This window comes from Hemiscyllium ocellatum, chromosome 9 (genome assembly GCF_020745735.1).
Source record: "Hemiscyllium ocellatum isolate sHemOce1 chromosome 9, sHemOce1.pat.X.cur, whole genome shotgun sequence".
NCBI classification, from domain to species: Eukaryota; Metazoa; Chordata; class Chondrichthyes; order Orectolobiformes; family Hemiscylliidae; genus Hemiscyllium; species Hemiscyllium ocellatum.
Window position 1 is genome coordinate 90,199,102 of NC_083409.1, and position 27,102 is coordinate 90,226,203.

The 27,102-nt window shown below is 40.3% G+C and overlaps 2 protein-coding genes across 2 annotated transcripts in view; one reads left to right on the forward strand and one right to left on the reverse strand.

The window, feature by feature from the left end:
• The window catches only part of szt2 (SZT2 subunit of KICSTOR complex), a 246,689-nt gene extending 241,650 nt beyond the window's left edge, over positions 1-5,039 (reverse strand). Inside the window, exons 1-3 of the mRNA XM_060830553.1 lie at positions 4,979-5,039; positions 3,012-3,137; positions 1,840-2,013 (exon numbers count right to left, since the gene is read on the reverse strand). Coding sequence (XP_060686536.1) covers positions 1,840-2,013; positions 3,012-3,137; positions 4,979-5,005 — 327 coding nt within the window. The 5' untranslated portion in view covers positions 5,006-5,039. The remainder of the gene's footprint in view (positions 1-1,839; positions 2,014-3,011; positions 3,138-4,978) is intronic.
• A 74-nt stretch (positions 5,040-5,113) lies between these two features.
• med8 (mediator complex subunit 8) lies at positions 5,114-27,102 on the forward strand. The gene is made up of 7 exons (XM_060830555.1): positions 5,114-5,186; positions 10,882-11,003; positions 12,341-12,485; positions 16,747-16,887; positions 18,257-18,344; positions 19,938-20,183; positions 23,435-27,102. The coding sequence occupies exons 1-7, from the start codon at positions 5,181-5,183 to the stop codon at positions 23,497-23,499; spliced, it is 813 nt and encodes a 270-aa protein (XP_060686538.1). The 5' UTR covers positions 5,114-5,180; the 3' UTR covers positions 23,500-27,102.

Sequence of the window (27,102 nt, forward strand, 5' to 3'; positions counted from 1 at the left end):
CAATTTAAATATGTGGGTGAGGGCCCTTGTAATTTCCTTCCTCATCTCCCACAGCAAGCTGGCATTCAACTCATCAGGACCTGGCTATTTGTCCACTTTTATATCCACCAAAATCTCCAATACCTCTCGCTTCTGATAACAATTTACTCAACAATTTCACAGTCCATCTACTTGAATTCTGTACTTGCATCCTCCTCCTCCTCCTCCCAAGTAAAGTCAGAAGTGACTTACTGTACTCATTTATTACTCCACCAACATACTCCGCCTTCATACATAAATTACCCCCTTGGTCCCTAATAGGTCCAACTCTTTTCCTGGCTATTCTCTGCTCCTTGATAAACTTGTAGAATATCTTGGGATTCTCCCTCATCTCACCCACCAGCACCTTTTCATGCTCCCTCTTTGCTCTCCTAATTGTTTTCTGGAGCTCCCCATGCCCTTGAACATTCTATAATCCTACAGAGTCTTCATTGTTTTGCTCTCTTTGAACCTGTAATATGTCTCTTTTCCTTTTAATCCAGTCCTGAATGTTCCTAGGCATCCATGATTCTCTGGACTTGTTGCTCCTACACTTCACCTGAAAGGGAACATTTTGGGCCTTTACTTCCCCCACCCTGTGCCCTTCTGAACATCTCTCATGGTTCTGCTGTAGATTTTCCATCAAGTCACTATTCCCAATCTAATTTGGCCAAATCCTGCCTAACTTTTAAAAATAAAAATCAACCTTACCTCAAATTAAAGACCTATTCTGTAGACCATATTTCTTCTTTGCCATAAAAGGCTTAAAACATAAGATTTTGTGGTTGCTATCACTAAAATACTCATCCATCATCACCTTACATACCTGTCTGGCTTTATCCCCCAGAATTAGGGCCAGCACTGCACCATCCCTTGTTGGACCATCTGCAGCTGACATGAAATGTATATAGAACAGCTTTCTAAAACATCTACCCCCACTACACCCTTGATACTGTATGATTATTTTAATTAATATGGGGTAGTTGAAACCCTCTTTTACCCTATTATTTTTACATGGCTTACTGAATTGACTACATATCTGGTCCTCAATTGCCCACTGATGTTTTGGGTGCCTATAATACACTCAGAGTGCAAGCACTCCCTTTTTATTCCAAATGTGCTGGCACGCTTCTCGCTGTGTGTGAAGCTTTATAAATAGCACATCCACAATACACAAATGCCAGGCAACGGCTATCTCCAACAAAAGAGAATCTAACAATTTTTCCTTAACATTCAACAGCATCACCATCGTTGAATCCTCCCCCAACAACATTCAAGGGGTCATAATAGTAATCATACAAATATCATGGCTACAACAGTAGGTCAGAGGTTACAAGTTGAGAGAGGTAACTCACCTGTCTCCCCAATACCTGTCCAACATCTACACACACAAGTCAGGATGACTTGATGAGACTCAAAATATGTATTTAGATGTATTCAATAACTTCAAATTCAATCACAGAATCCCTACAGTGTGGAAAGAGTCCATTCATCCCATCAAGTCCACATTGACCCTCACATAAGCACCCACCCTATCCCCATAACCCTCCCTGCCCTTACTATAGCTAATCCACCTAGAATGTACATACCTTGGCACGACAGTGCAATTTAACATATTCAAACAACCTAACCTGTATATGTCTGCACTGTAGAAGTAAACCAAATCAGCCAGGGAAACCCACACAGACACCGGATGAACATGCAAACTTCACACAGACAGTCATTTAAGGCTGGAGTCAAATCTGGGTCCCTGGTGCTGTGAGGCAACAATGTTAACCACTGAGCCACCGTGCTGCCTCCTGTCTTCCCATCATTACTTACCACAATCCCTGTAGACGGACTGAGATCCAGTTCAATAACAAAGCGGTATCGCTGAGCAAAGAAGGTAATGTGGGTTGAGGGTACCAGTTGGTATATTTGATTAGCAATTGATTCATCTGGCTGCCAGCCTTTTGGTAGGACACTGAGAACATCCAGTTCATTGCTGGAGTTGCTCTGTAAGAGATAAACAATAATTGCAAGATGGATCACAGTGGCATACAACTGTTATAAAGTATAAAGGAATAAAGGATTCAGAACAAATGAAAGTTGCTGAAACTGTTCTCTTCAGAGAACAGAAGAATAAGAGGAGATTTGATAGCCTAAGTGTCTGAAAAAGCTTATAGATGGATCTTGGCAGTGCTGGAGAGAACCTGTTCCATTAGCAGAAGGGCAAAAATCAAACACTAATTTAGGTTGATGAGCAAAAATAATTAGGAAAAAGACTTATACGCAGAGAATGGTTATGATTTCAAATGTACTGCAGTAGACTGTGGAGGATACAGGTTGAATTGTGTCTTTTCAAAGGGAATTGGATTAACAACTGAAAGGAAATAAATTCCAGGTTTCCTGGGAACTCCCATCAGTGCATGCTTTTGGCACATTATCAATCTAAAATCGTGGATTATATCAAGTGATTTTGCATATTGACTCAGTGGCTTCCAGCATTCTATTGCATCAAACTGAGCCATGCAAACCAAATTACATCAAATGCCTTAGCCTCATCCAAACACTTGGTCACTCTTTAGATTTGTTAGGCATGACTTCCCGCTATCAATACCATGATGCCTATCCCTGATCAAACCAAGGAAGTTCAATTTCAATTCATAAATCATTTACTTTTTCACTTCACTGAGTTCAATTGGCCTCAGTGTCTGGTTTGGGCTAATGGTGGGAGTGGGCAGAAAAAAATAATGAGTTCATATTCTCAGTCATTTAGGAAAACATGCGAACAATTACATTAGTGTAATTATCCATTCCAACAAATACCTAAAAATACTTTTGTGACAAATAAATATTTTAAGCTAAAAAATAACCATCTAATTTTCTCCCAATGTACTGAGTGTGCAATTTGCATTTTGTGCAAAGATGAATATGCTACATTAGGTTCCCATTACTTTACTTCATCCATTTGCTCACAAACAGGTCACAGAATAGTTCCAGGGACCACTCACAAGCTCAGACTTTGACATCGGTCGAATGTTTTGATTCAGTCTGTTGAGAAACCAAGCTAATCTCACATTGCGGGAAATCCGATATTCCTTCTTCATAAGCAGGAAAACTTGTCCTGCTTCTTCCACCTGTCAAAAAAAGATTATGACTTGGAACTAGTGTTCTAGGTCACCAGAAGCTCTAATATAATATAACATATATTAATAAAACTATAAGTACTTAGATACCATGATTTTGCAACAATGATATTTGGATGATTTTCTTCCTAGGCATGCTCCTTAGTTTGTTTTCTTTACTCTTTAAATTAAATTATAAAATTAAGCAAATTAGGGACTCCAGGAAAGTCCATATTATACTTCAACTAGAAAAAGGCTATTAAATCAAATACCTACTTCCTATTAGAAATGCTAATATCTTGCCATGTCTTTCTATACTTCTTACAAGTTAACAGTTCATGTTAAACCCAACAGAGAACTTACTACCTCTATTTTTTCCTTGATATTCAGAACCATACTTCTTTAGCCAAACAAATCAGTCCATGAAACAATTGCATTCTCCAGAAGGGCAAAGAAGTATTTTTAAAGAGTCAGAGTTGTTATCCTGCAGGTCTAATGTGACACAAAGCCAATCTGTTTTAGATACAGGGAACACTTTGTCATAAGACATGATATTAATGTGGCACTGGAGCTCCACTTAAAAATACCTTTTCAAATCTTCAAAAGAAATTTCCAAACATAAAGCACATACTCACCACGTACATTTCCCTAAAATTCATTGGATTCCAATTGCTGCATTTTTGCCAGTGTGTCACATGATCAGTTATACTATTGTTCCGTAAAAATTAGCTCCTGTCCATGCTATACTTTAATGTTGCTTTCTTATCTACAGACTAGCTTTAGTTAGATATATCTCACTCTGTAACTTCTCTGATATGAATGTTAAACTTCACAATTAGCAAAAATTGAGAACTTTACAAACTAGGTTAATGCGTCTAGAGCTGAAAATGTGCTGGTTAAAGCACAGCAGGTCAGGCAGCATCCAAGGAACAGGAAATTCGACGTTTCGGGCCAGAGCCCTTCATCAGGAATGAGGAGAGGGTGCCATTAATGCGTCTAGAACCTGACAACATGTGCCAAAATGCCATAGTGTGATGTAAGCAGCTATTTGTGCAGGAAACAATTCATATTTTGCCTGTTAACAACAGGTAGCATCCACAGGGAATGAATGTCCCTACAAGACGCTTTGAGATTTACTGATTTATGGGATGTGAGCATCACTGGCCAGGCCCATCACTGAGAATGCAACTTTTAGCAACATTGGAGACAATGGGATATTATTTATCTCTAGTATACTCTCCAAAGGTGGGTCTGCTGATGAAACCTGGAGCTCACTTATGACACAGCAACCTCCCCCAGAGCAAACACTGGAGCTGTCATTTCGGTTGTCAAATCAGAGAGAGAGAGAGAGAGAGCACGTATTTATTTATGTGCCGCTCACTGGACTTTAACTCTCCAACACCAACAAAAAAAAACACAATCAGAGGGAGAGACGTAAATTCTGTGTAAATAAAGCTTAATAAGGAAGGGGCTGTGTGCAGAAGGCAGGGTTGCACAGACCTGGCTGTGCATGTCTCCCCCCACCCCCCGGGGGGAGGGGTATGAGGGGGTGGCTCTGTCCCCCCCGAGCCCCTTCATGTTTCCTGACAGCGCACAGCAACACCGCCCCCTCCATCCCCCACCCCGGGGGGGCACCCAGCTCCATCCCCCACCCCGGGGGGGCACCCAGCTCCATCCCCCACCCCGGGGGGCACCCAGCTCCATCCCCCAACCCGGGGGGGCACCCAGCTCCATCCCCCAACCCGGGGGGCCTCCAGCCCCAGCCCCAGCCCCAGCTCCAGCTCCATCCCCCACCCCGGGGGGGGGGCCTCCAGCTCCATCCCCCACCCCGGGGGAGGGGGCCCTCCCCTTACCTCGGAGTCTCTGTCTCCCCCGGACATGCTCGATGGCCGCTCTCATGCCCGCCGCCTGTCGACTACAATCGCACTTCTCTGTCGCTCACGGTTCATCTCCTGGCCCCGCCCCCTCCACCCAAACGGCCACACACACCCCCCTCTGACCCCTGACCTCCCGCCACCCGGAACCGGAAACGGGGAGATCGAGGTTGAGGCTGCCATGCAGGTAAGAAACCGGAATCAGAGAGAGATAGAGATGTACAGCGTGGAAACAGACCCTTCGGCCCATCCTGTCCATGCCGACCTGATATCCCAACACAATCTAGTCTCACCCATATCCCTCCAAATCCTTACTATTCTTATACCCATCCAAATGCCTCTTAAATGTTACAATTATACCAGCCTCCACCACATCCTCTGGCAGCTGCAGACACAGACAGGACCGGCCTGGTACATTGAACTCAATCCTCACCATAACCTGTTTGTTGGAGGAAATTGCTTCCCTTCGTGTTTCTCTTCTTGAATTCATTGTGTTTTCCTGCACCTCAGAGACCTTCAGCCCTCAGCTCGTCGTGGCATTTGTGGGCTAGAGACTTTGAAGAGAACTGGACAGGTAGACGAGGTGGTTAAGGAGGCATAGAGGACACTGGCCTTGATTAGTCAAAGCATTAACTTCAAGAACAAGGAGATTGTGATAAAGTTGTGTACAACATTAGTTAGGCCACAGCTGGAGTACTGCGTGCATTCTGGTCACCGCACTTTAGGAAAGGTGAGATTGCACTGGAGGGCATGTAGAAGGAATTCACCAGAATTGAAAACGCAAGTTGCTGGGAAAGCTCAGCAGGTGTGGCAGCATCTGTGGCGAGAAAGCAGAGTTAAAGTTTGGGTCCAGTGATCCTTCTGCAGAATTGATCCACCACAATGTTGCCCAGGCTAGAGTGATTCAGCTGTGAAGAGAGGCAAGATAGGCTCGGTTTGTTTCAGGTGTTTAAAGTTTTGAGGTGTAGATGGAGAAGAATTTTTCCCCTTTAGCAGAGGAAACAATAACCAGGGTGTAGTTTACCGTAAGCAGGAAACTTATAGGGGATTTGAGGGTGGTGGGTATCTGAAACTCACTGTCCAGAAAGGTGGTAGAAGTGGAAATCCTCAAAACATTGAAGAAGTGTTTAGATGAGTATTTGAAATGTCATAGTATACAAAGCTCCATGCCAAATGCTGGGATTAGAGTGGATAAATTCTTCACGACCAGCATGGGTATGATAGGCTATAGGGCCTCTTTCCATCATAGAATTCTACAGTGTAGAAGCAGGCCATTCGGCCCATCGAGTCCACACCAAGCCTCTGAAGAGCATCCCACCCAGACCCCTGTCCCTTAACCCTGCATTTCCCATGGCTAACCCACCTAACCTGCACATCTCTGGACACTATGGGCAATTTAGAATAGTGTGGTGCTGGAAAAGCACAGGTCAGGCAGCATCCGAGGAGCAAGAAAATCGACGTTTTGAGCAAAAGCCCTTCATCAGGAATGGACAATTTAGCATATCCAATCCACCTAACCCACACATGTTTGGACTGTGGGAGGAAACTGGAGCACCCAGAGGAAGCTCATGCAGACACAGGGAGAACAAGCAAACTCCACACGGACAGTTGCCAGAGAGTGGAATTGAGCCTGAGGCCCTGGCATTAGGAGACAGCAGTGCCAAATAACTGAGCCACCGTGCTGCCCCATGTTGTAAAAATGTGAAGATTTTGTGGGATTTTGCTTTGTGCAAATTTGGCTGTTGCATTTCTGACATTGCAACATTTGATTTCAAAATAAAATGTCACAAGAGCACTTCCTGAGATGTAGAGAGTGTGGAAGGGGCTTTATGATATAGATCAATTGGAAACGTTGGGGATGAAATGCAGTTTAATCGAGACAAATGTGAGGTAATGCATTTAGGGAAGTCAAATGCAACAGGAAAGTATATAATTAATAGCAGTGCCCTTAGGAGCATTGATCTGGGATCTTGGATTCCGAATCCATAGCTTCCTGAAAGTGACAGCACAAGCGAATAAGGTAGTAAAGAAGGCATACAGTATGCTTGCCTTCTTCAGTCAGGGCATTAAGTATAAAAGTTGGCAAATCATAATGCAGCTGTATAAGACTTAAGACTTTAGTTAGGCCACTTTTGGACAATTGTGTGCAGTTCTGGTTCCCACGCTGTGGAAAAGATGTAGAGACTTTGGAGAAGATGGAAAAGACAATTGCCAGGATGTTTTCTGAATTGGAGTATATTAGCTATAAGGAGAGGTTAGGCAAAACTGGACTGTTTTCACTAGAGCTTCGGAGGCTGAGAGGCAACTTGTTAGAAGTATTAACAAGTTTTGAATCTTTACATAGAAGTATGTAAAAATAGGGCAACATGGTTGGGGTGGATAATTGGAGTCTTTTGCCAGGATGGAAATAAATGAGGACTGCAAATGGTGGAGATCAGAGTCAAAAAGTGTGGCACTAGAAAAGCATAGTATGTCAGGCAGCATCCTAGGAGCAGGGGAATCACTGTTTCGAGTGTAAGCCCTTCCAAGATGGAAATATCAAATGCTAGGGGAAACATAGGTTTGAGTTGAGATAGGGAAAGTTTAAAGGAGACATGCACGGAAAGTTTTTTGTACAGGGCGGTAGGGGCCTGGAGTATACTGCTGGGGGAGGTGGGAGAAGCAGATGCGTCAGCAACTTTAGGAGGTATTTAGCCAGACACATGAACAGGCAGAGTATGGAGGGATACGAACTATGAGCTGGCTGATGCGAATAGTTTAGAATGGCATCATAGCTGGCAGAAACATGTTGGCCCAAAGGGCTCTGTTGCTATGCTATACTGTTCTATGTGCTATCTATGCAAGTCTGTTAGTGAAATATTTTTCACTATTTCAGTCTTAATACATTTCTACAGTATTTTACACTGAAAGAAAAATACTACAGATACTAAAAATAAGATATAAGCAAAATTAAGTGTAGCCCCTATAGTTCTCTTGGAAATGCAGCAATCCATTAGTGCAGAATCAAAAATAGAAATTACTGGAAAAGCTCAGCAGGTCTGGCAGCATCTGTGGAAGGGGTTTTATGACATAAATCGATTGGAAATTTGTGGAGAAATAGCAAATGGAGTTTAATCCAGACAAGTATGAGATAAAGTCTTTTGGGACACAAATGCGAGAGGGAAGTATACAGTTAATGGCAGAGAACATCAAAACTGAGGATGGGTCACTCGACCCAAAATGTTCACTTTGATTTCTCTCCATAGATGCTGTCAGACTTCCTGAGCCTTTCCAGCAATTCTTGTTTTTGTCTCTAATTAGTGATAGTGACCAGATAGTGGTTGTTGAGGTTAGCGGAGGGATGATTGTTGTCCAGGGCACTGGGGATGACACTTGTTTTTCTCGTGATGCTTTTTTTTTAGGCGTTCATCCAATAGCTCAGACCCTTAATGCCTTGTCTGAAAGTCACCACCTCTGACAGTACTGCACTGGGTGTTATCCGAGATTTTGTGCTTTAATATATGGAGAGGGACCAAGCTAAATATTCAGTCAAGAGTACTAAAAGCTGATGCATACTTTTATACAAATTCTGTAAATACTTGTAAGTGCAAAAGTGTGGGATGTTAGTAAACACCAAGGAGCTGTTAGGAGTGCAGTTTATTGTCAGAAACTGAAATTGATTCAGTTTGACAAACTTGTTTCTTTGTTAGTGAAATTCATCATGTTTTACATTTTTAAACTAAAAACATCTTAAGTTATTTTGACAAGGTGTGTCAACAAATGTATTAGTGATGTATGAAATACACTTTAGTGACCACAAGAGTAGGAGCAAATATAGGCCATTTGATCTCCATTGAATGAGGTAATCCTCAAATCCATTTTTATGCCTTTTTGCCTTAATCCTTGATTCCCTGACTCATTTTTTTTTTGAAAATCTGTCCATATCATTGTGTTGGGTACATTTCAAAGAATGGCATCAATAACGTTATGTACAAGTCCATTGGTTAGTTTGGAAAATAGTTGGATGGCATGGGCATGTTTTGAAGTGTTGTCAATGAACATCTGCGCTCAATGTTTAAAAACCAAATTTGCATTGGTAACTAAATATATCCACACGCACCAACTACAGGGGAACCTGTTCTTAAAAGCAAGTCTAGGCTGCATTTTGATGACATCTTTTATGCTTAAAATCACATTGACAGAAGGTTGAGCAGGTAGTATTGAAGCAGTAGTCATAGAGATGTACAGCATGGAAACAGATCCTTCGGTCTGCGACAGATATTCTTTAGAAAAGTTGTAGCAGAAAGTAAAGTGTTTGTGACTCCCAAATTAGAAGATACAACCTTAGTAAGGTACAAAATGCCAATGAAACTATGATTATTACTGATACAAGATAAACGGCACAAGACTTTGGATAGAGTAGTGAGTGAGCATTAGAAAAGAAGGAATGACCATAAATTGTAAACCAAAAACTCTGGTCATGCCCAAAATGAAAAATCAGGCCGGAATACAAGATCAAAGACACGAATAAAAATGTAAACAATTGATTAATTGTCACCTCAAAATTATGTTGACGTTAGAAAGATAAAGTCTGCTCCCAGAAATAAATCGAAGGATTGGAATGCCTGGAAGATTCATTTGAAAAAATAAAGAAAATTGATTCGCCACAGAAACAAAGTCACAATTATGTCACACATGTCTGATATTTGGAAGCAGGGATTGGATGATCAGCAAAGCAATATGGAGAAAAATTGAGTTTGCGTAGTTGTGTTTTTTTTAACCAGATAATTAAGATGTCCTGTAGAAGTTGCACTACGAGTGAAGGGTACTGGCAAAATCTAAGACCAAAAGATCAGTGAAGACAAGATGGTTGGAATTTTTTAGGCACGCAATAAAATTTAGAAAGTCTAATGCTGTTGCGATCACTAGTAAGACCAATCGAGGCAGACAAAGAATTACCTTTCTAATAAACCTTGCAAACTCATTAAATGTATCAGGAAAGATGATTCATGTCACTGGGGCAAGATAACACTTTCAGGGCATGTTATCTATGAAAGGAGAGAGCTTCCCAATTGAGTGATTTTGCAGAAACATTGTGTTATTGACGCATATAGTCTTATGTGTCCCAAGTTTAATTCTGGTTTCATTTAGTATTAGCAGAGTTGTTTGTTGCTCTATGTGGTTCTATTGTTGTGGGCTTAGGGTGAAAATATCAGCCATCATTCCCAATTCTGAACACTATTGTGTTGGCAGTTGCATGTTTAGTTATAGATTGCATCAAGTGCCCCAACATTTGAAGTGGTTGTGTGGGGTTTGCACGTTGTCCTAATGTCTGTGTGGGTTTCCTCTGGGTGCTCCGGTTTCCTCCCACAGTCCAAAAATGTACAGGTTAGGTGGATTGATAATGGTAAATAGTCTGCAGTGTACAGGGATGTATAGGCTAGGTGAATTAGTCATGGTAAGTGTGGGGTTAGGGGGATAGGGTTGAGGGTCTGGGTAGGATACGTTTTGGAGGGTCAGTGTGGTCAAATGGCCTACCTCCTCATTGTATGGATTCTGTAATTCTACGGAGTTTGCCAGAATTTACTGGCCAGATCTTCATCAATGAAGCAGAACAACATGCATTTGATGCCTAGGTATAGCAACAGCTCTGGAGTCAACCAAGAGTGAGGTAAGAGGAGAAGAGAGAAGGAGTTTGGCAAAATACTGTTCATCACATGCTTTCCATATCCTGAAAAGCCTTACTAAAGATTTTCCAATAATCAGATGGTCTGAATTTCATGCTTTGAGCCATCCACCTATAAATTCATTGATCAGTGTGACTAGAGGAAGGAATGTTCATAATGAATTGTTCGGTAAACAAATGCTGCATCTTAATAAAAGTTCAATGTAACTCTCCATAGCCACAAGAAGAAAAGCAGTTGGAGGCATCTGTGGACGCCATTATCAGTCGGGTGGCTGATTTGAAAAGCTCTTTGGCAGCTTTCATCCTCAAATTAGAGAATGAATTTGAACGAATGAACTGGTAAGATTTCCGTCTATCTGTTCTATGTTGGGCAATTGTTTGGAGTGTATGGTCACTTGTCTCTCTTTGAATTGGTCTGTGTGTAAGAGTATGTGGAAACTGAAATGGCCACTGTTGGCAGAATTACTGCTGAGATCAATTCTGTGAATGAATCAGAATCGTTATAATGCCAAGGGAAACCACTTGGATATCATATCTGCACTAGTTTTCTGAGCATTTTAACTTACTGCCAATCTCTTTTCCCCATAACTCATTGTTTCAAATTAAATAATCATCCAAAATCCTCTTGAGTACCCCAACTGAATCTACTTCCACTACATTTGCAGGCAATCCTTTGCAAGACCTAATTAATTACTATATGAGAAAGGATTTTCACACTTGACATTTGCTTCTTTTGCAGAGCAACTTAAGACTGTGTCCTCTAGTTCTTGATCCTCACACGTTTGCATTCAATGAAGTATACTTTTTCTCACAACTTACTAGTTTTATGATAGTCTAGAAAACTTTGTGGTTAGATTGTGTATCAACCACAATCTTGTGTTTTATCATGAGAGCCATTGTTTAGTTGATAGGATGTCCCCCTCTGAGTCGGAAGTCTCATTCCAAAACATAACACAAAACTCATGGCTGTCACTCCAGTAATGTTAGGAATACTGTATTTCAGATAAGATGTTAAACCAAAGCCCATTTTATCCCCTCAGGTCAATGTAAAACATCCAAAGTCTTTACTTTTTAAAAGAACAGGGTGCTTGTTCCCAGGTATTCTGGCCATTATAGGCAAAAAAAAAGACTCTGATCATTATTCCATTGCTGTTTAGGAGCACTCTTCCACAATTTGGCTACCATGCTTCCTATACTAAAACAAGGAGTACATTTTAAATCTGCTTCATTAATAGTAAAGATCTTTTGAGATGATTAGCGGTTTTAACAGGCACTATGTAAAAATCTTTTCTCGTCAACTGATTTGACTGTTGCCCCACTCCTGAATTTCAGTCAAGCACTTTTTGTGCTTCTGTACAAAGTCTGCGTGCACATTTTTTGACTTTTACCTTTCTTTCTTGTGTTCAGTCCTAAAATGGGCTTATCTTTAACCCATTAGACTTAGTTTGAGGTGAACCCCAATAAAACATATTCTGCTTAACATCCTTACTACCTGGATCTTCAACTTGCAATTCTGGTGGCTTACATTAAACAATATTGACCTAGCTTTTGATCTCTTCAAATTTTGATTCATCCACTGTATTTCCAAAATTGTCTGTTTTTATTGTTATCTTTAACAATTTGTTGTACGTTCTCCCAAAACTGCCTTTGCCTAACCTGCATTGCATCTACTGCAGGCCTTCAGTATTGGATAACTTTGCCTTGGTATCTGGCCAGCTGAACACTTTGAACAAGCTCCTGAGAAATGAAAAAACACCACTGTTAAGAAATCAAGTCATCATTCCATTGCTGCTTTCTCCTGACCGTGATGATGAACTAATGGTAGGTTATGAATGCAGTAATATATTGTAATAACAAATGCAGCTCAGAGTCAGGTAGTATCTGTGTAAAGGAAAGCAGAGTTAACATCTCCGGTCAATTTCCTTTCGTCAGGACAGAGAGAAATACATTTTTGCATGCTAAGGAATTCAAGAGAAGCAGAGTTACTTGTGGCATATTGAAATGATGTGAGGGATGATGAAGAGGTCAACTGGCTCACCAAATCTCCTCTTGCGTTCCCATCACTGTACAAAATGCTACATTTGCTTCATGAGTTTTATATCCCATTATTTTTCAAGTACATGTAGCAGGATGCTGATGGACAGTCTTTCACAAACTATAGGTGCAGTTCACTCCATCTGTGTCTTTGGTTTATGAGCAGGATCCTTTAATGCTGAGCAACTGTTTTTCGGTATTGGGTTTGCATTCCATTTTAATTTTGGAAAACAGTATTGAGGAAAACTGAGAACAAAGAAATAAAGTATGTCTTGTAATCTGGAAAATTTAGCTGTAAATGATTCGACAAAGACCATCTTTATGTGCTTTTACAGATAAAATCAACTACCACAGGTCAATCTGTTCATATTTAAAGAAGCTCATGTGAGTCTACAGTTAATTGTCACCATCTACATTCAATTAATTAATAAACTCAGCAAATTATGAAATAGGCCAGTCAAATAGGTTAACAACAAAATCTGTATTCAATAAAGGAAATGAAGCTTATTGGGATTGAAACAGGAAAGTAGAGATTTAATTTTGCTGGAATCTCAAGATGTTACAGTTAAGCATTCTGGACTTCAAACCGTAGTCAGTTTGATGATTGGGGTAAGGGAAAGGAAGAGTGTTTCCTGATGACCGTTATTAACAAAATTAAGAATGTGAACTATTAGCTCATTGCCCAAGCTTGCAGCATAAAATTACATTATAGATTTTCACATGCAATTGACCCACTGATAACTTCAATAAATGACTGCATTTTTCTTTAGCTTTCAGCACTTACTTGGTCTGGATTGGGTAATTCATTCTGATTGATGTAAACTGCTTTTGTAAGTTATAAACATGACAGCAGTTCACCTCTACTTTAAGGGAAATTAGTGATGGACAATTAATGTTAGCCCAGCCAACTCAAATCCCATGAACTAATAATATGATTTACAGAGACAAGCGGTAGACATTGAATGGTAATTTATAATATGTGTATCCAGTAAAAGTACCTTAAAAAACACTTTTTCCCCTCAGTGTAAGGTAACTTGGCACATATTCCTGTGCTTGAGCAGAACCAGAGAAATGTTAGTAATCACTATGAAGAGTTACCTGGCTTCTAATTCTACCTTTAAGAGCTTCTTAATAACCAAATTCCCCGTTGTAGGGCATGATAATTTTTGAATATTATTTCAAGCAATTATGTCATATTGTGAATTCAAATTCATATTTAGTCTGTTACAGCTAAGTTTTGCAGATTACAAGACATACTTTATTTCTTTGTTCTCAGTTTTCCACAATACTGCTTTCCAAAATTAAAATGGAATGCACACCCAATACCGAAAAACAGTTGCTCAGCATTAAAGGGATCCTGCTCATTTCCCATTAGAACTGCTGAATTCAGATTGATTCTTCTGCCTTCTACCCATCATTCCTTTACAGCATTTTCAATGAACTTCATAAAATCACCCATAGCACAGATTTCATAATCAGACTAAACAATAGAAAAGTCAGAGTGTATTGCTAATAAAATTAATGGCAAATCTATACCTTTCTAGTAGGTTGATTTGGAACTTCTGTAAAGTGAAAGTGGCCAGTTATTGAAATGTTAGAATCCTTCCAGAGCACATTTGGCCCCATCGTGTCTACACTGACCCTCCGTACAGCATCCCACATATGATTAAAGAAAAATTTTAGCTAAAGTTGATGAGGCCCACAATATTTAATCTTTCAATCGCTTCAAATATAATCATGGAGTCCCTACAGTGTCGAAAGAGGACGTTCAACCCATCAAGTCTGCACCAAACCTCTGATGAACATCCCAATTAGACCCAGCCAATCTCTGTAACCCCACATTTACCATGGCTTACCTACCTGGCTTGGACAGTATGGGGCAATTTAGCATAGCCAATCTACCTAACCTGCACATCTTTGTGATTGTGGGAGGAAACCAGAGCCACGCAGATACAGGGAGAATGTGCAAACTCCACACAGACAGCCACCCTAGGGTGGAATCAAACCCAGGTTCCTGGCACTGTGAGGCAGCAATGCTAACCACTGAGCCACTGACAGTTGTCATGGTCACTGCAACTGGCTTTAAATTCCAGAATTTATTAATGGAATTTAAATTCTCTCTGTTACCTTGATGGAAATTGAACCCCTCTCCTCAGAGCACCAACTAGTCCTTATGATTACAAACCCAGGCTTTCCTGTCTTTACATGGAAGGAAGTTCAAAGTCCAAAGGTGCTCCTTAGCAGCACTCGAAAGCAAAAGTTGATAGTGAACAGCATACCAAGGTGGCTCAGAGAAGTTGGTTTTAAAAGTGGGAGAGGGGAAGAGAGCGAAGAGGCTTGGAGGGATGGTGGAACCGCATAGCTCGGAACTCAGGCACCTTAAAGTACGGTCGCCCTTGGAATGAAGTGGGTGGTAAGGAGACCAGGATTAGAGGAATGCTAGATATCTGAGGGATTGCAGGGTAGTTACAGGATCGTGAAGGTCAAGAATTTGAAAACAGGGCTGATAAATCCAAGATCAAGGCGTGTTTAACTGGGAACCAATATAAGTCAGAGCAAGGGGGCTGGATTGATGGGTGAATGGAACTTTGTACGAGTAAGGAGACAGTATTCAGAGTTTAGGATGACCTCCAGCTCGCAGAGGGTAGAATGGGGGACGTTGAGCAGGAAGTACATTGCAACAGTCACCCTGGACGTAATGGGTGGTGATCTCCAACAGCAGGCAAACTGAGACAGTCAGCGGATGTTACAGACGTGAAAATGTGCAATCCTAAATTGCAACACAGAATGCCAGCCGAGAAGCATGTCTTCAGTCTCCAAGAAGAGCACATTTGCTCTGACCAGCAGTTCTTTCCAGTTCAGTAAAACACTGAGGCTGAGTTGTTTGCCACTCTTGAACGTATGATATTAAAATAAAATCCGACAGTAGACATCAGAGAACATAGTGCAAGTCTTAAAGGAAGAGGGAAGACATTTGGATGTTAAGTTCCGAATCAATTTCAGAAATTTAATGACTTAAAATAACAGAGGCAACATATTTTCTGACAATGCATTATTAGACTTAAAACACCAAGCAATCAAAAAGCTATGAAAGCTGTAATATTGTTCCTTTTTTGCTGTTTCAAAGTGAGTGACCACATTATGTGGGAGTTTAGTTATATCGATCATCTCAAAAGTCATAAGCCCAAGTTCAGGATTTGAACACATAATGTATACTGGCAGTTCATAGTGTCACAGTGGCTTCTCAATGGAATGTTGAGGGGCCCTGAATGCCTGCTTGTGTTAATGTAAATAATTCCATGATGTTACATGAAGAATCTTATGACACCATTCCAAATAAGATGAGCAAAGTCCTCTATGCATTAGCCAATACTAATCATTCATCTCATTGTCATTTGGGTCCTCAAAGTATGAAAGTTGGCTGCCATATTTGCTTACAAAATAATAATCAATCTTTTTAAAAAATAATTCATTGTCTGTAAAATTGAATTATAATATCTTGATGTGCAAAAGCTCACAAGCATGACCTTCCTTTATGTTAATACAAGTTAAGCCAGTTGAAGACATTTTGAAGGTTAGAATGTAATCTGCAAGTCCAAAATTAGGGCTTTGAACAAATTAACATTTGAGCTGGCATAATATAGTGAAGAAATGGTTACATTACATAGGTAACAGGAAAGCAGTTCATATTTTTGTTTGAGGAGACATAATTAAATTTTAAAATTCGTATTTTACCCTCGGGAACGTGAGGTGTCAAAAATGCTTCAACTGTGAGGGGAAAATTTTACACAAAGATGGTGGTTCGCATGTGGAATGAACTTCCTGAGGAAGTGGTGGATCTGGGTACAATTGCAATGTTTAAAAGACATTTGGATAAGCACATGAATAGGAAGGGTTTGGAGGGATATGAGCCAGGAGCAGGCAGGTGGGACTAGTTTAGTTTGGGATTATGTACAACATGGATTGCTTGGACGGAAGAATCTGTTCTGTGCTGTATGGCTCTGTGACCAATACCACCTTTTTTAAATTCATTGTCTTTTTATTATAGAAACTAACAGAGGGTCGAGTTCCTGTTTTCAGTCATGAGGTGGTTCCTGATCATCTCCGAACCAAACCAGACCCAGAAGTAGAAGAACAGGAGAAGCAATTGAGTACAGAGGCAGCACGCTTAGCACCTGATGTAGCTCAGGTAGGCTTAATTTCTATTTAGAGTGATTATTAGTTTGTTAGTAATGAAAGCAAATCAGTAGAATTGACTAACTGCAAGCAGGACATGACAGCTGGCCACGTGAAGAAATCACATGCCATTCTAATGACAATCCTGTCCAACATGATCAATAAAACAACGCTGCAGGAAGACCACAGGGAAACACCTCTGCACTTAATTTGGTATAAGTGCAGAGGAAGAAACAAAAGTCTCTTCCTGTCAGATTATTAAGGAGAGCTTTGGTTGGAGAGGATGGTGAGTGACCTATGCAGCCAAAAATTGAAGGACTGGAATTTTAGTGATCATCTGTATGTATAAGTGGGAAAGGTTGTCTCTAAAATTGCAATTTGTTATTTCTATTGTTTATTTCTTCCAATATTTAAGCTTTAAATAAAATGTATTTCATTTATTCCTCAGTTAATATTTACCCATTCCCTGCATCTTGAACTGAATCAAGGGTGGTAGAAACAAATTTAATCGTCAACTTACAGGAGGGAATCAGATTTACAGTATACTTGGAAAAGGAACAATTTGCAGGGCTCTGGGAGAAGATCAAAGGGACCAGAACTAATTATATGCCTCTTTCAGGCAGCCAGCACGATAGACTGAATAATTTTCTGTACTCTTGACTTCCTCTCCTGGAACTACCAGTTTGCAGCTCTGTACAACTGAGTATAGGTCTACATGCTTCAGAATGTGTACTGTTCTATGTTTAAACCCACTTTTCTCCTTCAGTTTAATTGTCATCTTCCTTCCTGCTGCTGAAACCTACCTGCATGCCTTAAGCTTTCAAGACCTCATTTCTTAATTTCCATCTAAGCTGTTTTCATCTATGTCAATTTGACATTTGAACTTGACTAAGGAATTAACAGAATACATTTTTCCCACAAGTTGCAATATATCAATCCTCATCAAGATCCACCCATGTGCCCAAGCATGCATCCCTGCTTTATGGTATCTGGCTACTTTTTGTACTTCACAGCTTTAGATGCTTCACAGATCTTCTGTAACCTAGCTTTCTCGTCGGGTTCTCAATTTCCATGCATTCACTGCCATGGAGATTAGTTCCCTTCCCAGCTCCCTGTCACACTACCTGTTTTGGAAACTTACTACTCAGTCCCTTTTCAACTGCTTAGTTCCTCATTTCAGTGCCCCACCCCACCCCCCTTTTTTATTTCTACTTTGTGTATCCACTGTATATTATTCCTAATTTGTAAAATTATACCTGAACGCTTTGCAATAAAGGGAACAAACTAAATACAAGTTGTCAAGCTTAGTATCTAATACCACGGACACAAGATAAAATAATATTTGTATATTATTTTTAGTTGCCTATTTTCCCTCGCCACAGAAACACATCCAGTCATTGAACAAAATGTGTAGCAATTTACTTGACAAACTTAACAACACTCGGGAGGAACGGGAGTCTGAGAGTGGAGGTATGCAACACATTCTTTGTTGTCGTAATAAATAAAGGGGAAAGTAAAGAATTTTGCGATTGTTTCTATGGTATTTTCATGAAAGCATCTGAAATATGGTCTGAAATCCTCATAAGTATCCAAATACATAGCATAGAATCAGAATATGAGCTTATTACATCTCATTCAATTGAATTTTAAATCTGAATGTTCATGGTAAGATCAAGCCACTATGGTGAAAACATTGAAATGCTGTCAGTGGTGAGCTCCTATATCTCCTAGCATCTCTGAAGGAATACTTTTTCTTAAATGTTGATTGGAAAAACATTCCTGAACTGAGCTACAACAGTGATTTAAAGTTAATGATTTATAAATGTTGGTTCTTTATTTCTTGAGAATGGTTCTTTCTGCTGCCTACAAATGTAATACACTTAAGAGAAAATGCTGATCATCCCTGTTTATGTGACTAGCTACTCAGCTGCTAAATAGCTAGCTGCCAAAGCTTTTTATATTGATGCAAAAAGTATCTATTACTGAATTTGAGGCAAGATTATTGTGAACAGTAAAATGCCTTCATTTATTTGTGATCACAAATTAGACTGATATCAGTGTTCTCTCTCAGCTTTATTTTTGCGTGTGGCCTACTGATTTTAATGCATGATATCGTTAAGATTGCATGCATACACATAGGCCACTCAGGTTGCTCCCTGTAACTGTGCTATATTTGGTCATGTATGTAGCCTAGTAGGAACATTAGTAAAATCTGTGCACACATTTGCAATTGCCCTTTATGCATTTTAGCATCAGATTAATGGCCTTAATGTACCTACATGAAATTAAAATTTAATGAAGTCATGTGAGCTAAATGTTAAATTCTGACAATCAAAAGGAAATCTGTAGTGTCATAATTAGGCTAGTTGTGGCAGGTGATGCAGGTGAATAAAACAAGGTAATTTAATATTAAGTTCAGCAACAGGCACAATTGTTATTTCTGAATATCTTAGTCTATCATTTTTCAGTGTGGAGAAAATGATTGTGTAATGATAGGTGTGGTTGGTGTATTTTATGCATATTCTGATTAAGCCTAGTCAATAAAGGGAGTGCATTGTATAATGGTGAATTTTATAGATAGGACAGTTCCAGGTTTAAGCCGTGATCATTGTTGAGGTAGCCAGTCTCAAGCAAAGTGCACTCAGTGATGTTGCAATTAAAATTTTCTTGCTTGGCCCTGTGTTCAATTCGTTATTTCTGTTCACTGATCACTCTGGAAATGCTGATGTGTGGATAGTGAATGAGGATGGGCTCTGGACTGGCTGTGACAAACCATCTGACAATTTTGATCCATTGTTTATCTTACACCAGCCAGTAACCCTGTCAGGGTCTTGTTAGCTCAGCATAAGCTCCAATTTCAGAAAAGAATGGGTAAGAGAAACATCAAAATTTACTCATAGAAAGGCAATGCAACAATAGTTAATATGCTGACCATAAAACCATATTAAAAAATCTCAACTAAAGACAACAATGCTATAAAATCAAGAGTAAATTAAATGTAAAGAAACCTAATGGTAATAAGAACATCAACATTTGAACATTCCATTTTTTTTTTCTCTCTAGCTTCCCGTCAGAACAAGCAGACCTTTAACCCAGCTGACACCAATGCTTTATTGGCCGCTATTGGATTTGGGAAAGGATTGTCCAAACCAATTAGACCAACTCCCCAAGGTGGACCAGTCTCGTCAGGTCAGCCTGTGCCAGGTGCAAGTCTCCAGGGTGGTCCAAATATAGCACAGGTGTCAATACAAAGTGGGTCTAACCAACAGGGTATGCAAGGCCAGGTTCCGCCACAGCAAGGTCAGCCAGGTAAGTGGGACAAATGCCATATCCGTACTCCGCTTTATAAACTGAAGCACTCTCAATTGCCGCAATTATGTTTACTACATATATCCATTGTAATGGAAATCAAAATTCAGTTTTAGAGAGATTTCTGAGCTCATAGAGGGAAGTTTGATTTCACTTTAGCACGCATGTTTGCGCATTTGAATGATGCTTTCTATGTTTAACATATGATGCAGTTCTGGAAGTTGAGAGTAATTTTCACATTGTTCCAAAAGATTTTCCTTTGAAATCAATCTTGTAGACACTACTGGTTAAACACCGGGTGAAGCACAGCAAAAGTAATGACAGCTCTAATGCCTTATCATAGGTATCAGCTTTCACAGAGCGAGATGACTTGCTGAGTCAAAAGATCATGAGTTCAAGCCCTGGTCTAGAAACTTGAGTGCAATATCCTGACTGACACTTCAGTACTGGACTTGAGGGATTACTGCACAAGAGATGCCATCTTTTAGACAAGACATCAAATTAACACCTTGTCTGCCTTCGGGTAATTGTAAAAAATCCAAAGTACTAGTTAACTATTTATTCCTCAATCAGAATCATTAAAGCAGACTGTCTGGTTCTGCTTCTTATTACTGTTTGAGAGAACATTCTATCTGGAATTAGGCTGATGCATTCTCTTGCAATGAAAACCGTGAATATGTTTGAGGACATATTTAATTGGCTTTAGAACATCCTAAAGTTATGAAACAAACTATATACATGTAACATCCCCTTCAGGTAACATGATAAAAGTTTAAGATATTGAATGAGATGAACAATGATGATCCAGACAGAAGGTTAAAGTAAGAAAGATGGTTTAACAGTTTGATCTTTACAAGGACGGAAGCTATGTGAATATTTCCACACTGAAGAGAGTACACTTGATAGTGAGGGGTTGGAAAGTCCACCTGGCAAAGTAGTTGCTGCCCAGCTATCATTGTAGGCGTGCTTGCTAGTTAACAAAAATGAATTGGGACTTCGGTCAGAGGCTAACCACTCCTCATTACCAGCAATACCTCGAGTTACTGTCAGTACTCCAGTGAGGTCAATAGGAAGCATGCATTCAGTCCAGCAGTAAAGATCCGCCTTTGATGCCAAGCCCCACTCCTCCTGCCCAACCAATAAATGTGAAGGCTGCCTGACTGTGCTTTTTTGGAGCTTTTTGAGAGCTACATTTTCATTCTCAGTAACCAATTTATTAGAGTTCTTCAGCACAGAAGACACCCATCGAGTCAGCCTTAACCTTTCTACATTAATCCTATTTCCCAGCATTTGGCGCACAACCTTGAGAGTATTGACTTTGAAGTCCATGCCCCTCAATCTTATGCATCTCAATCATGTGCCCCCTCAGCATTCTCTGCTGTAAAGAAAACACTGGAGCTTATCCACCCTCTCTTAATAGCTCAATCTTGGGGAATATCCTGGTGAATCTTCTTTGCACCCTCTCCAGTGTAATCATATCCTTCCTATAGCAAGGACCAGAACTGCACACAATACTCTAGCTATGTCCTAACCAAAGTTTTGTACAGCTGCAACTTCACCTCCCTGCTCTTATAATTTATGCCATGACTGATAAAGACAAGGCTCCTGTATCCCACCTTAATCAGCCTATTAACCTGTCCTACCACCTTGAGGGATCTGTGGACGGGTACCACAAGATACCCTGGTATCTGTGACATTCCCAATAGTGTTCTTCCATTCAATGAGTACTCCATTGTTTTGTTACTTCTTCAAAAATGAATCGCCTCACACTTCAGTGACTGACAGGACATAACATTGATCATTTGACCAACCTTCTATATCTCCCTGTAACCTAAGACCTTCTTCCTCACTATTAACCATACAGCCAATCTTTGTTTCATCTGCAAACTTACTTATCCAGATTCTCATCTGCATTGTTCATGTATAATCGTGAAAAACAAGCAACCCAGCACTGATCCCTATGGTAGGCCACTGGACAATTGCCTCCAGACACACAAACAGCCTTCTACCATCACCATCTGTCTCCTACCACTAAGCTAATCTTGGATCCACCTCGCCAAGTTACCCTGGATGCCATGTGCTTTTACCTTCTTTCTCAATCTTCCACGTGGGACCTTATCAAAGTCTTCACTGAAATCTATAAATTTACATCAACTGTGCGACCTTCACCTACACACCTGATCACCACCTCAAAGAATTCAGTTAAATTTGCTAGGCATGACCTCCCTCTGACAAAGCTGTGCTGATTAGCCCTGAACTTTCTCCAGTAGTTGAACTCACTTGTCTGTAATTCCCTGGTTTATTCATGACAGTCATCTTGAAAGATGGGACCATATTAGCCATCCTCCAGTCTTGTGGCACCATAATGACATACACACCTCTTTCAGTCTCACCATTCAATCTCAACTGCCCTGACAGCCCCAGATTAAACAGCAACCAGCTCAATTATCCTCAACTACTAGTTCTCAGCAGATGCTGTCCAGAGACTCCCTCACTGCTATGACTTAGTTAACTGCGCTCTGCTGCTCCAATCACAGTTACTTCTCTTCCGTATTTGGTGCTGACGGTTTCACTCGCGATCCTATCAGGACCAATAGGAGTCAGTGCCAGTGTTTGATTGGAGGTACAGCACATCTATTTCCTTTCATTCTAGTTATGGGGTGACTTTTCTCAGGTTGGTTGCTTGAGTGAATGTTTTCAGGCACCTTGAGGATTTCAAGTATGATTCACTGATCTCTCTTGTATATTTGAGCATTGATGGGCATCTCCTGGTGCCAATTGGACAAGGCCCTTAATTGGAAATTCTTTGCCTACTTGAAGCATCATTTGTGGGCAAGCTGCCCAGATCTTCTGCTGCTGTGGTTAAAATTCCCAAGCTGCCTCAGATAGGCATGGTGCCGCAATTTTACAGGGCCAGTGGGTGGGGGTTGCATGAACTCCAGTCTGAGTACTAAACAAATCAATGAAGCAAATAGTGCGAGTGATTTTGAGGGACATTGAGAGTAGAGGAAAGATATACTTAACAATTGCAATGGGTTTGTTTTCATATTTTCTGTTCTTATTGTGTAGAATTCAGTCTGGAATTCTTACAGTTGTGACTGTTAGAGATAACATAAAAATACATTAAATAAATAAAAACCAAGGCCTGTGATTACAGAAAATGCTGGATTTAGATCAGTTACCAGGAATGCTGTATTTAAATGTAATCCAGTAATTAAATGTACTTAAACTTCATATTTCTGTCTCTGTAGGTAAGATGCCAAGCACCATAAAAACCAACATCAAGTCTGCATCAATGCATCCGTATCAGAGATGAGCACTGAAATATAACCCAACTAAGGCTGTCAAACAATTACAAGGGAGTCTCTGAAGACCTCAACAAGAAAATTGAGATCACATGGAATGAGAGTTACTCCACCAAGTAAAGAATCAGTTTTAAAAGGGATCTGGTCATAAATTGACATTTTTTTGGCTGGTCAAGAAGCCTGTGTGCAAATAGAATCTACTGTACTTAGGTTTTATTTTCTAAACTTGGTTAAATTATACACTTCAGTGGAGGTGATTCACTGATCTGGCATGTAAAACAAATATTTGCCTATTGCTCCTGAACCTCAACAAGGTTCATACAAGGGACATTCCAGTAATCACTAAATCTGTTCCTAGTGATGTCCTTGAGGTAGGTAAACTGTATAATTAAAAATTAATCACTTCCATTTTTATATCTTAACCAGAAGGTTACTATCAATTTGCATATGATCAAATCTTGCAGAGTGTCAAATTTTACATTTTTAGATCTGACTTTTAAGAGTAAGCCAGTAATGTAAATTGACTGACCTAGTATGTGACCAAGTGTGGAAAGAAGGAGCTCTGGCAGAATTGAAATCAATAGGAATCGGGGCAAAACTTTCCACTGGCTGGAGGCACTCAACGCATGAAGAAAGCTGACTATGGTTATTGGAGGCTAATAGTCTTAGCCTCAGGACATCACTACAAGAACTCCAAGGCCCAACTACCTTGGCTGCTCCAATAATCATTGCATCATAAAAGTGAAGATGTTCTCTGAAAATTGCACTATGTTTAGTATCATTCACAGCTCTTCTTATACTGAAGCAGTTAATTCCCAGGTCTTTTTGCATGTGGATAACATGTATGCTTAACCTGATGACATTTATATCAAACAAGTGCTAAATAATGTTTTCGCCAGTGAGTGTAATGTAGTCATCACCCCATGACCTTACTGCTCTTACTATCATTGAATCCCTCAGCGTCAAATCCTAGGACATAATATTCACGAGAAATTAACTGCCCAGGCATAAGTAGTGAGACTGAAAGTGCAGGCCAGCAATGGAGAATTCTCCAGTGAACAACTAAGCTGACTCCCCAAGTCGTGTCAACCACCTATGAAGCACAAGTCAGGAGAGTGAAGAATATTCCCCACTCAACTGAATGAGTGCAGCTGCAACACTCAAGAAGCTGGACACCATCCAGAATAAGGCAGTTCACTTGATGGAGCATGACTTAATTGAAGTGTATATAGATCCTGAACCATCTTGATTCAGTTAATGTTGAAATGACATTTCCTCTTAATGAATCCAGAACTAGAGGGCACTATTTTGAAATTAGGGGTTGCCCTTTTAGGATAGATCAGTTTTGTTTTTCTCCTTGGGAAAAACTTTAGAACACAGTCTCAAATGGTGGTGGATACATGAACAGTGAATATTTTTAAAGGTAGAGGTAGATCGATCTTGTGAAGCAAAGATCAAAGGTTAATTGGTGTAGCTGGGACTGTGGAATTCAGAACATGCAACCATTGTCATACTGAATGACAGAGGTCAAGGTGCCAAAAGGCCTTTTGTTCCTAGTTTATATTCTATGTCTGCACCAACACTTCACCCACCACCAATGCATATAATGCCAGAATTGTATACCATCTACAAGTTTGAGATGGCTATTGTCTGGCATGTGTGTGGTGCAAATGCCACTTGTCAGCCTAAGGCCTGGATATTACACGGAGTAAATCAAATTGACTGATTTTATTGCTGGTGATCTCTGAGGAGGCTAAGATATGTCATCCACTTGTCTCTTCTGGCTAAAGATCACAGCAAATGCGTCAGCCTTATCTTTGCACTTGCATTGAACTCTTCATTCATTAAGAATGGGAATATTTGTGGAGCTTCCTCCTCTGATGAGTTCTTTAATTGTCCACTATCATTTATGATTGGATGTGGCAGGATTTTAGAGTTTAGATCTGATCTGTTGGTGGTGGGATTGCTTAGTGCTGTCTATCACTTACTACTTAAGCTGTTTGGCATACAAGTAGTCCTGTTTGGTGGCTTCACCAAGTTGATACCTCATTTTTAGTTATGTCTGGTGCTGCTCCTGGCATGCCCTCCTGCACTCACCATTGGCCCAGAGTTGGTCCCCTGATTTGATGATAATGGCTGAGTCAGCAATATGCTGGGCCAGGGAGGGTACAGATTGTACTGGACTACAGTTCCACTGTTGTTAATAGCCCACAGTGCCCATCTTGTGTTGATAGAGCTGTTTGAAGTCTGTCCCATTTAGGACGGTGATAATGCCACACATGATGATGGAGGGTTTTCTCAACATGAAGGTCGGTCTTTGTTTCCACAAGGATTGTGTGGTAGTCACCCTGATTGATACTGTCAAGGACAAACATATCAACAGCTGGCAGATTGGCAAGGATGAAATAAGTTATGTTTTTCTCTCGTTAACTCCTTCACCACCTGCTGCAGACCCAGTCTAGCAGATGTGTTCTTTAGAATCCTGCCAAGTCATTCTTGGTGGTGGACATTAAAATCCCCCAGCCAGAGTACATTTTTGCACCATTGCCACCCTCGGTGTTTCTTCCAAGTGTTGCTCAACATGGAGGAGTCCTGATTCAGCAGCTGAGGGAGGATGGTATGTGGTAATTAACAGAAGATTGTGTTGCCAGTGTTTATAGAGGAACCTCAATTATCCGAAAGACATGAGTGGGGATTATTTTGTTTGGTTAATTGAATGCCGATAACACAGTTTAGCCAAGCATCGGGACGTTCCAATCTTGTTTGGATAATCAAGGTTCCTCTGTACCCTATATCACCTTAGAAGGACAAAAGCACCCAATGTTTGGGATTACCACCATAAATGCAAATCCCCTCATAAGGCATTCCTTCTTTTAAGAGTTGGAACTGTTTTGCCATTTCTTCACTTGTTGCAGTGAAATCTTGGAACTCCCAAACAACAAAATGATTGGACTTGTACAAACCAGACTGCACTAGCTCAAGTTCTGGCTCCCCTTCACCTTTTCAGTTGCAGTGGCCAACAACGCATGCTGACCTTGACAACTTTGTTCCAAGATAAGGTAAAAACATTAAAACCTCATGTAGTTTGTATTATCTTCCCTCCCCTGCCACCTCTTTCAGATTGTGGTTTGACCCCTCTCCTTTACCAATAGTATTTAATGATGGCATCTCAAAATAGTAAAGAATTTTACATTTGTCCTGTGCTCTGGAAGCTCACAAATCTCCTATGGGTAAAGATGATAGCCTTACTTTCATCCAATTATGAATTGGATCCAAATTTTAGAAAAATTAAGCATGGTGAGTTTACAATTACACCTGGTATAGAAATCACTTAAAAATAATCTGCATCCTGGATTGCCTTCCCCAAGATACACAAGACTTGTCCAGATTTTCATTTGCTAAAATCAAAACACTCAGTCCTCTTTGGGATTTGGATATGACTGAAAGAGAAGGGTCATTTGAAGTGTAACCACATCTGGATGAAACAGGGATAACTGGGTGAGACTTGGAGATTATAAGCACCATAAAGTGGCATTGGAGACAAAAGCAAGGAAATTGAAAATAAAGAGTATGTTAATAATTCTACCAATAAATGTAGCACCACAAAACTTCAA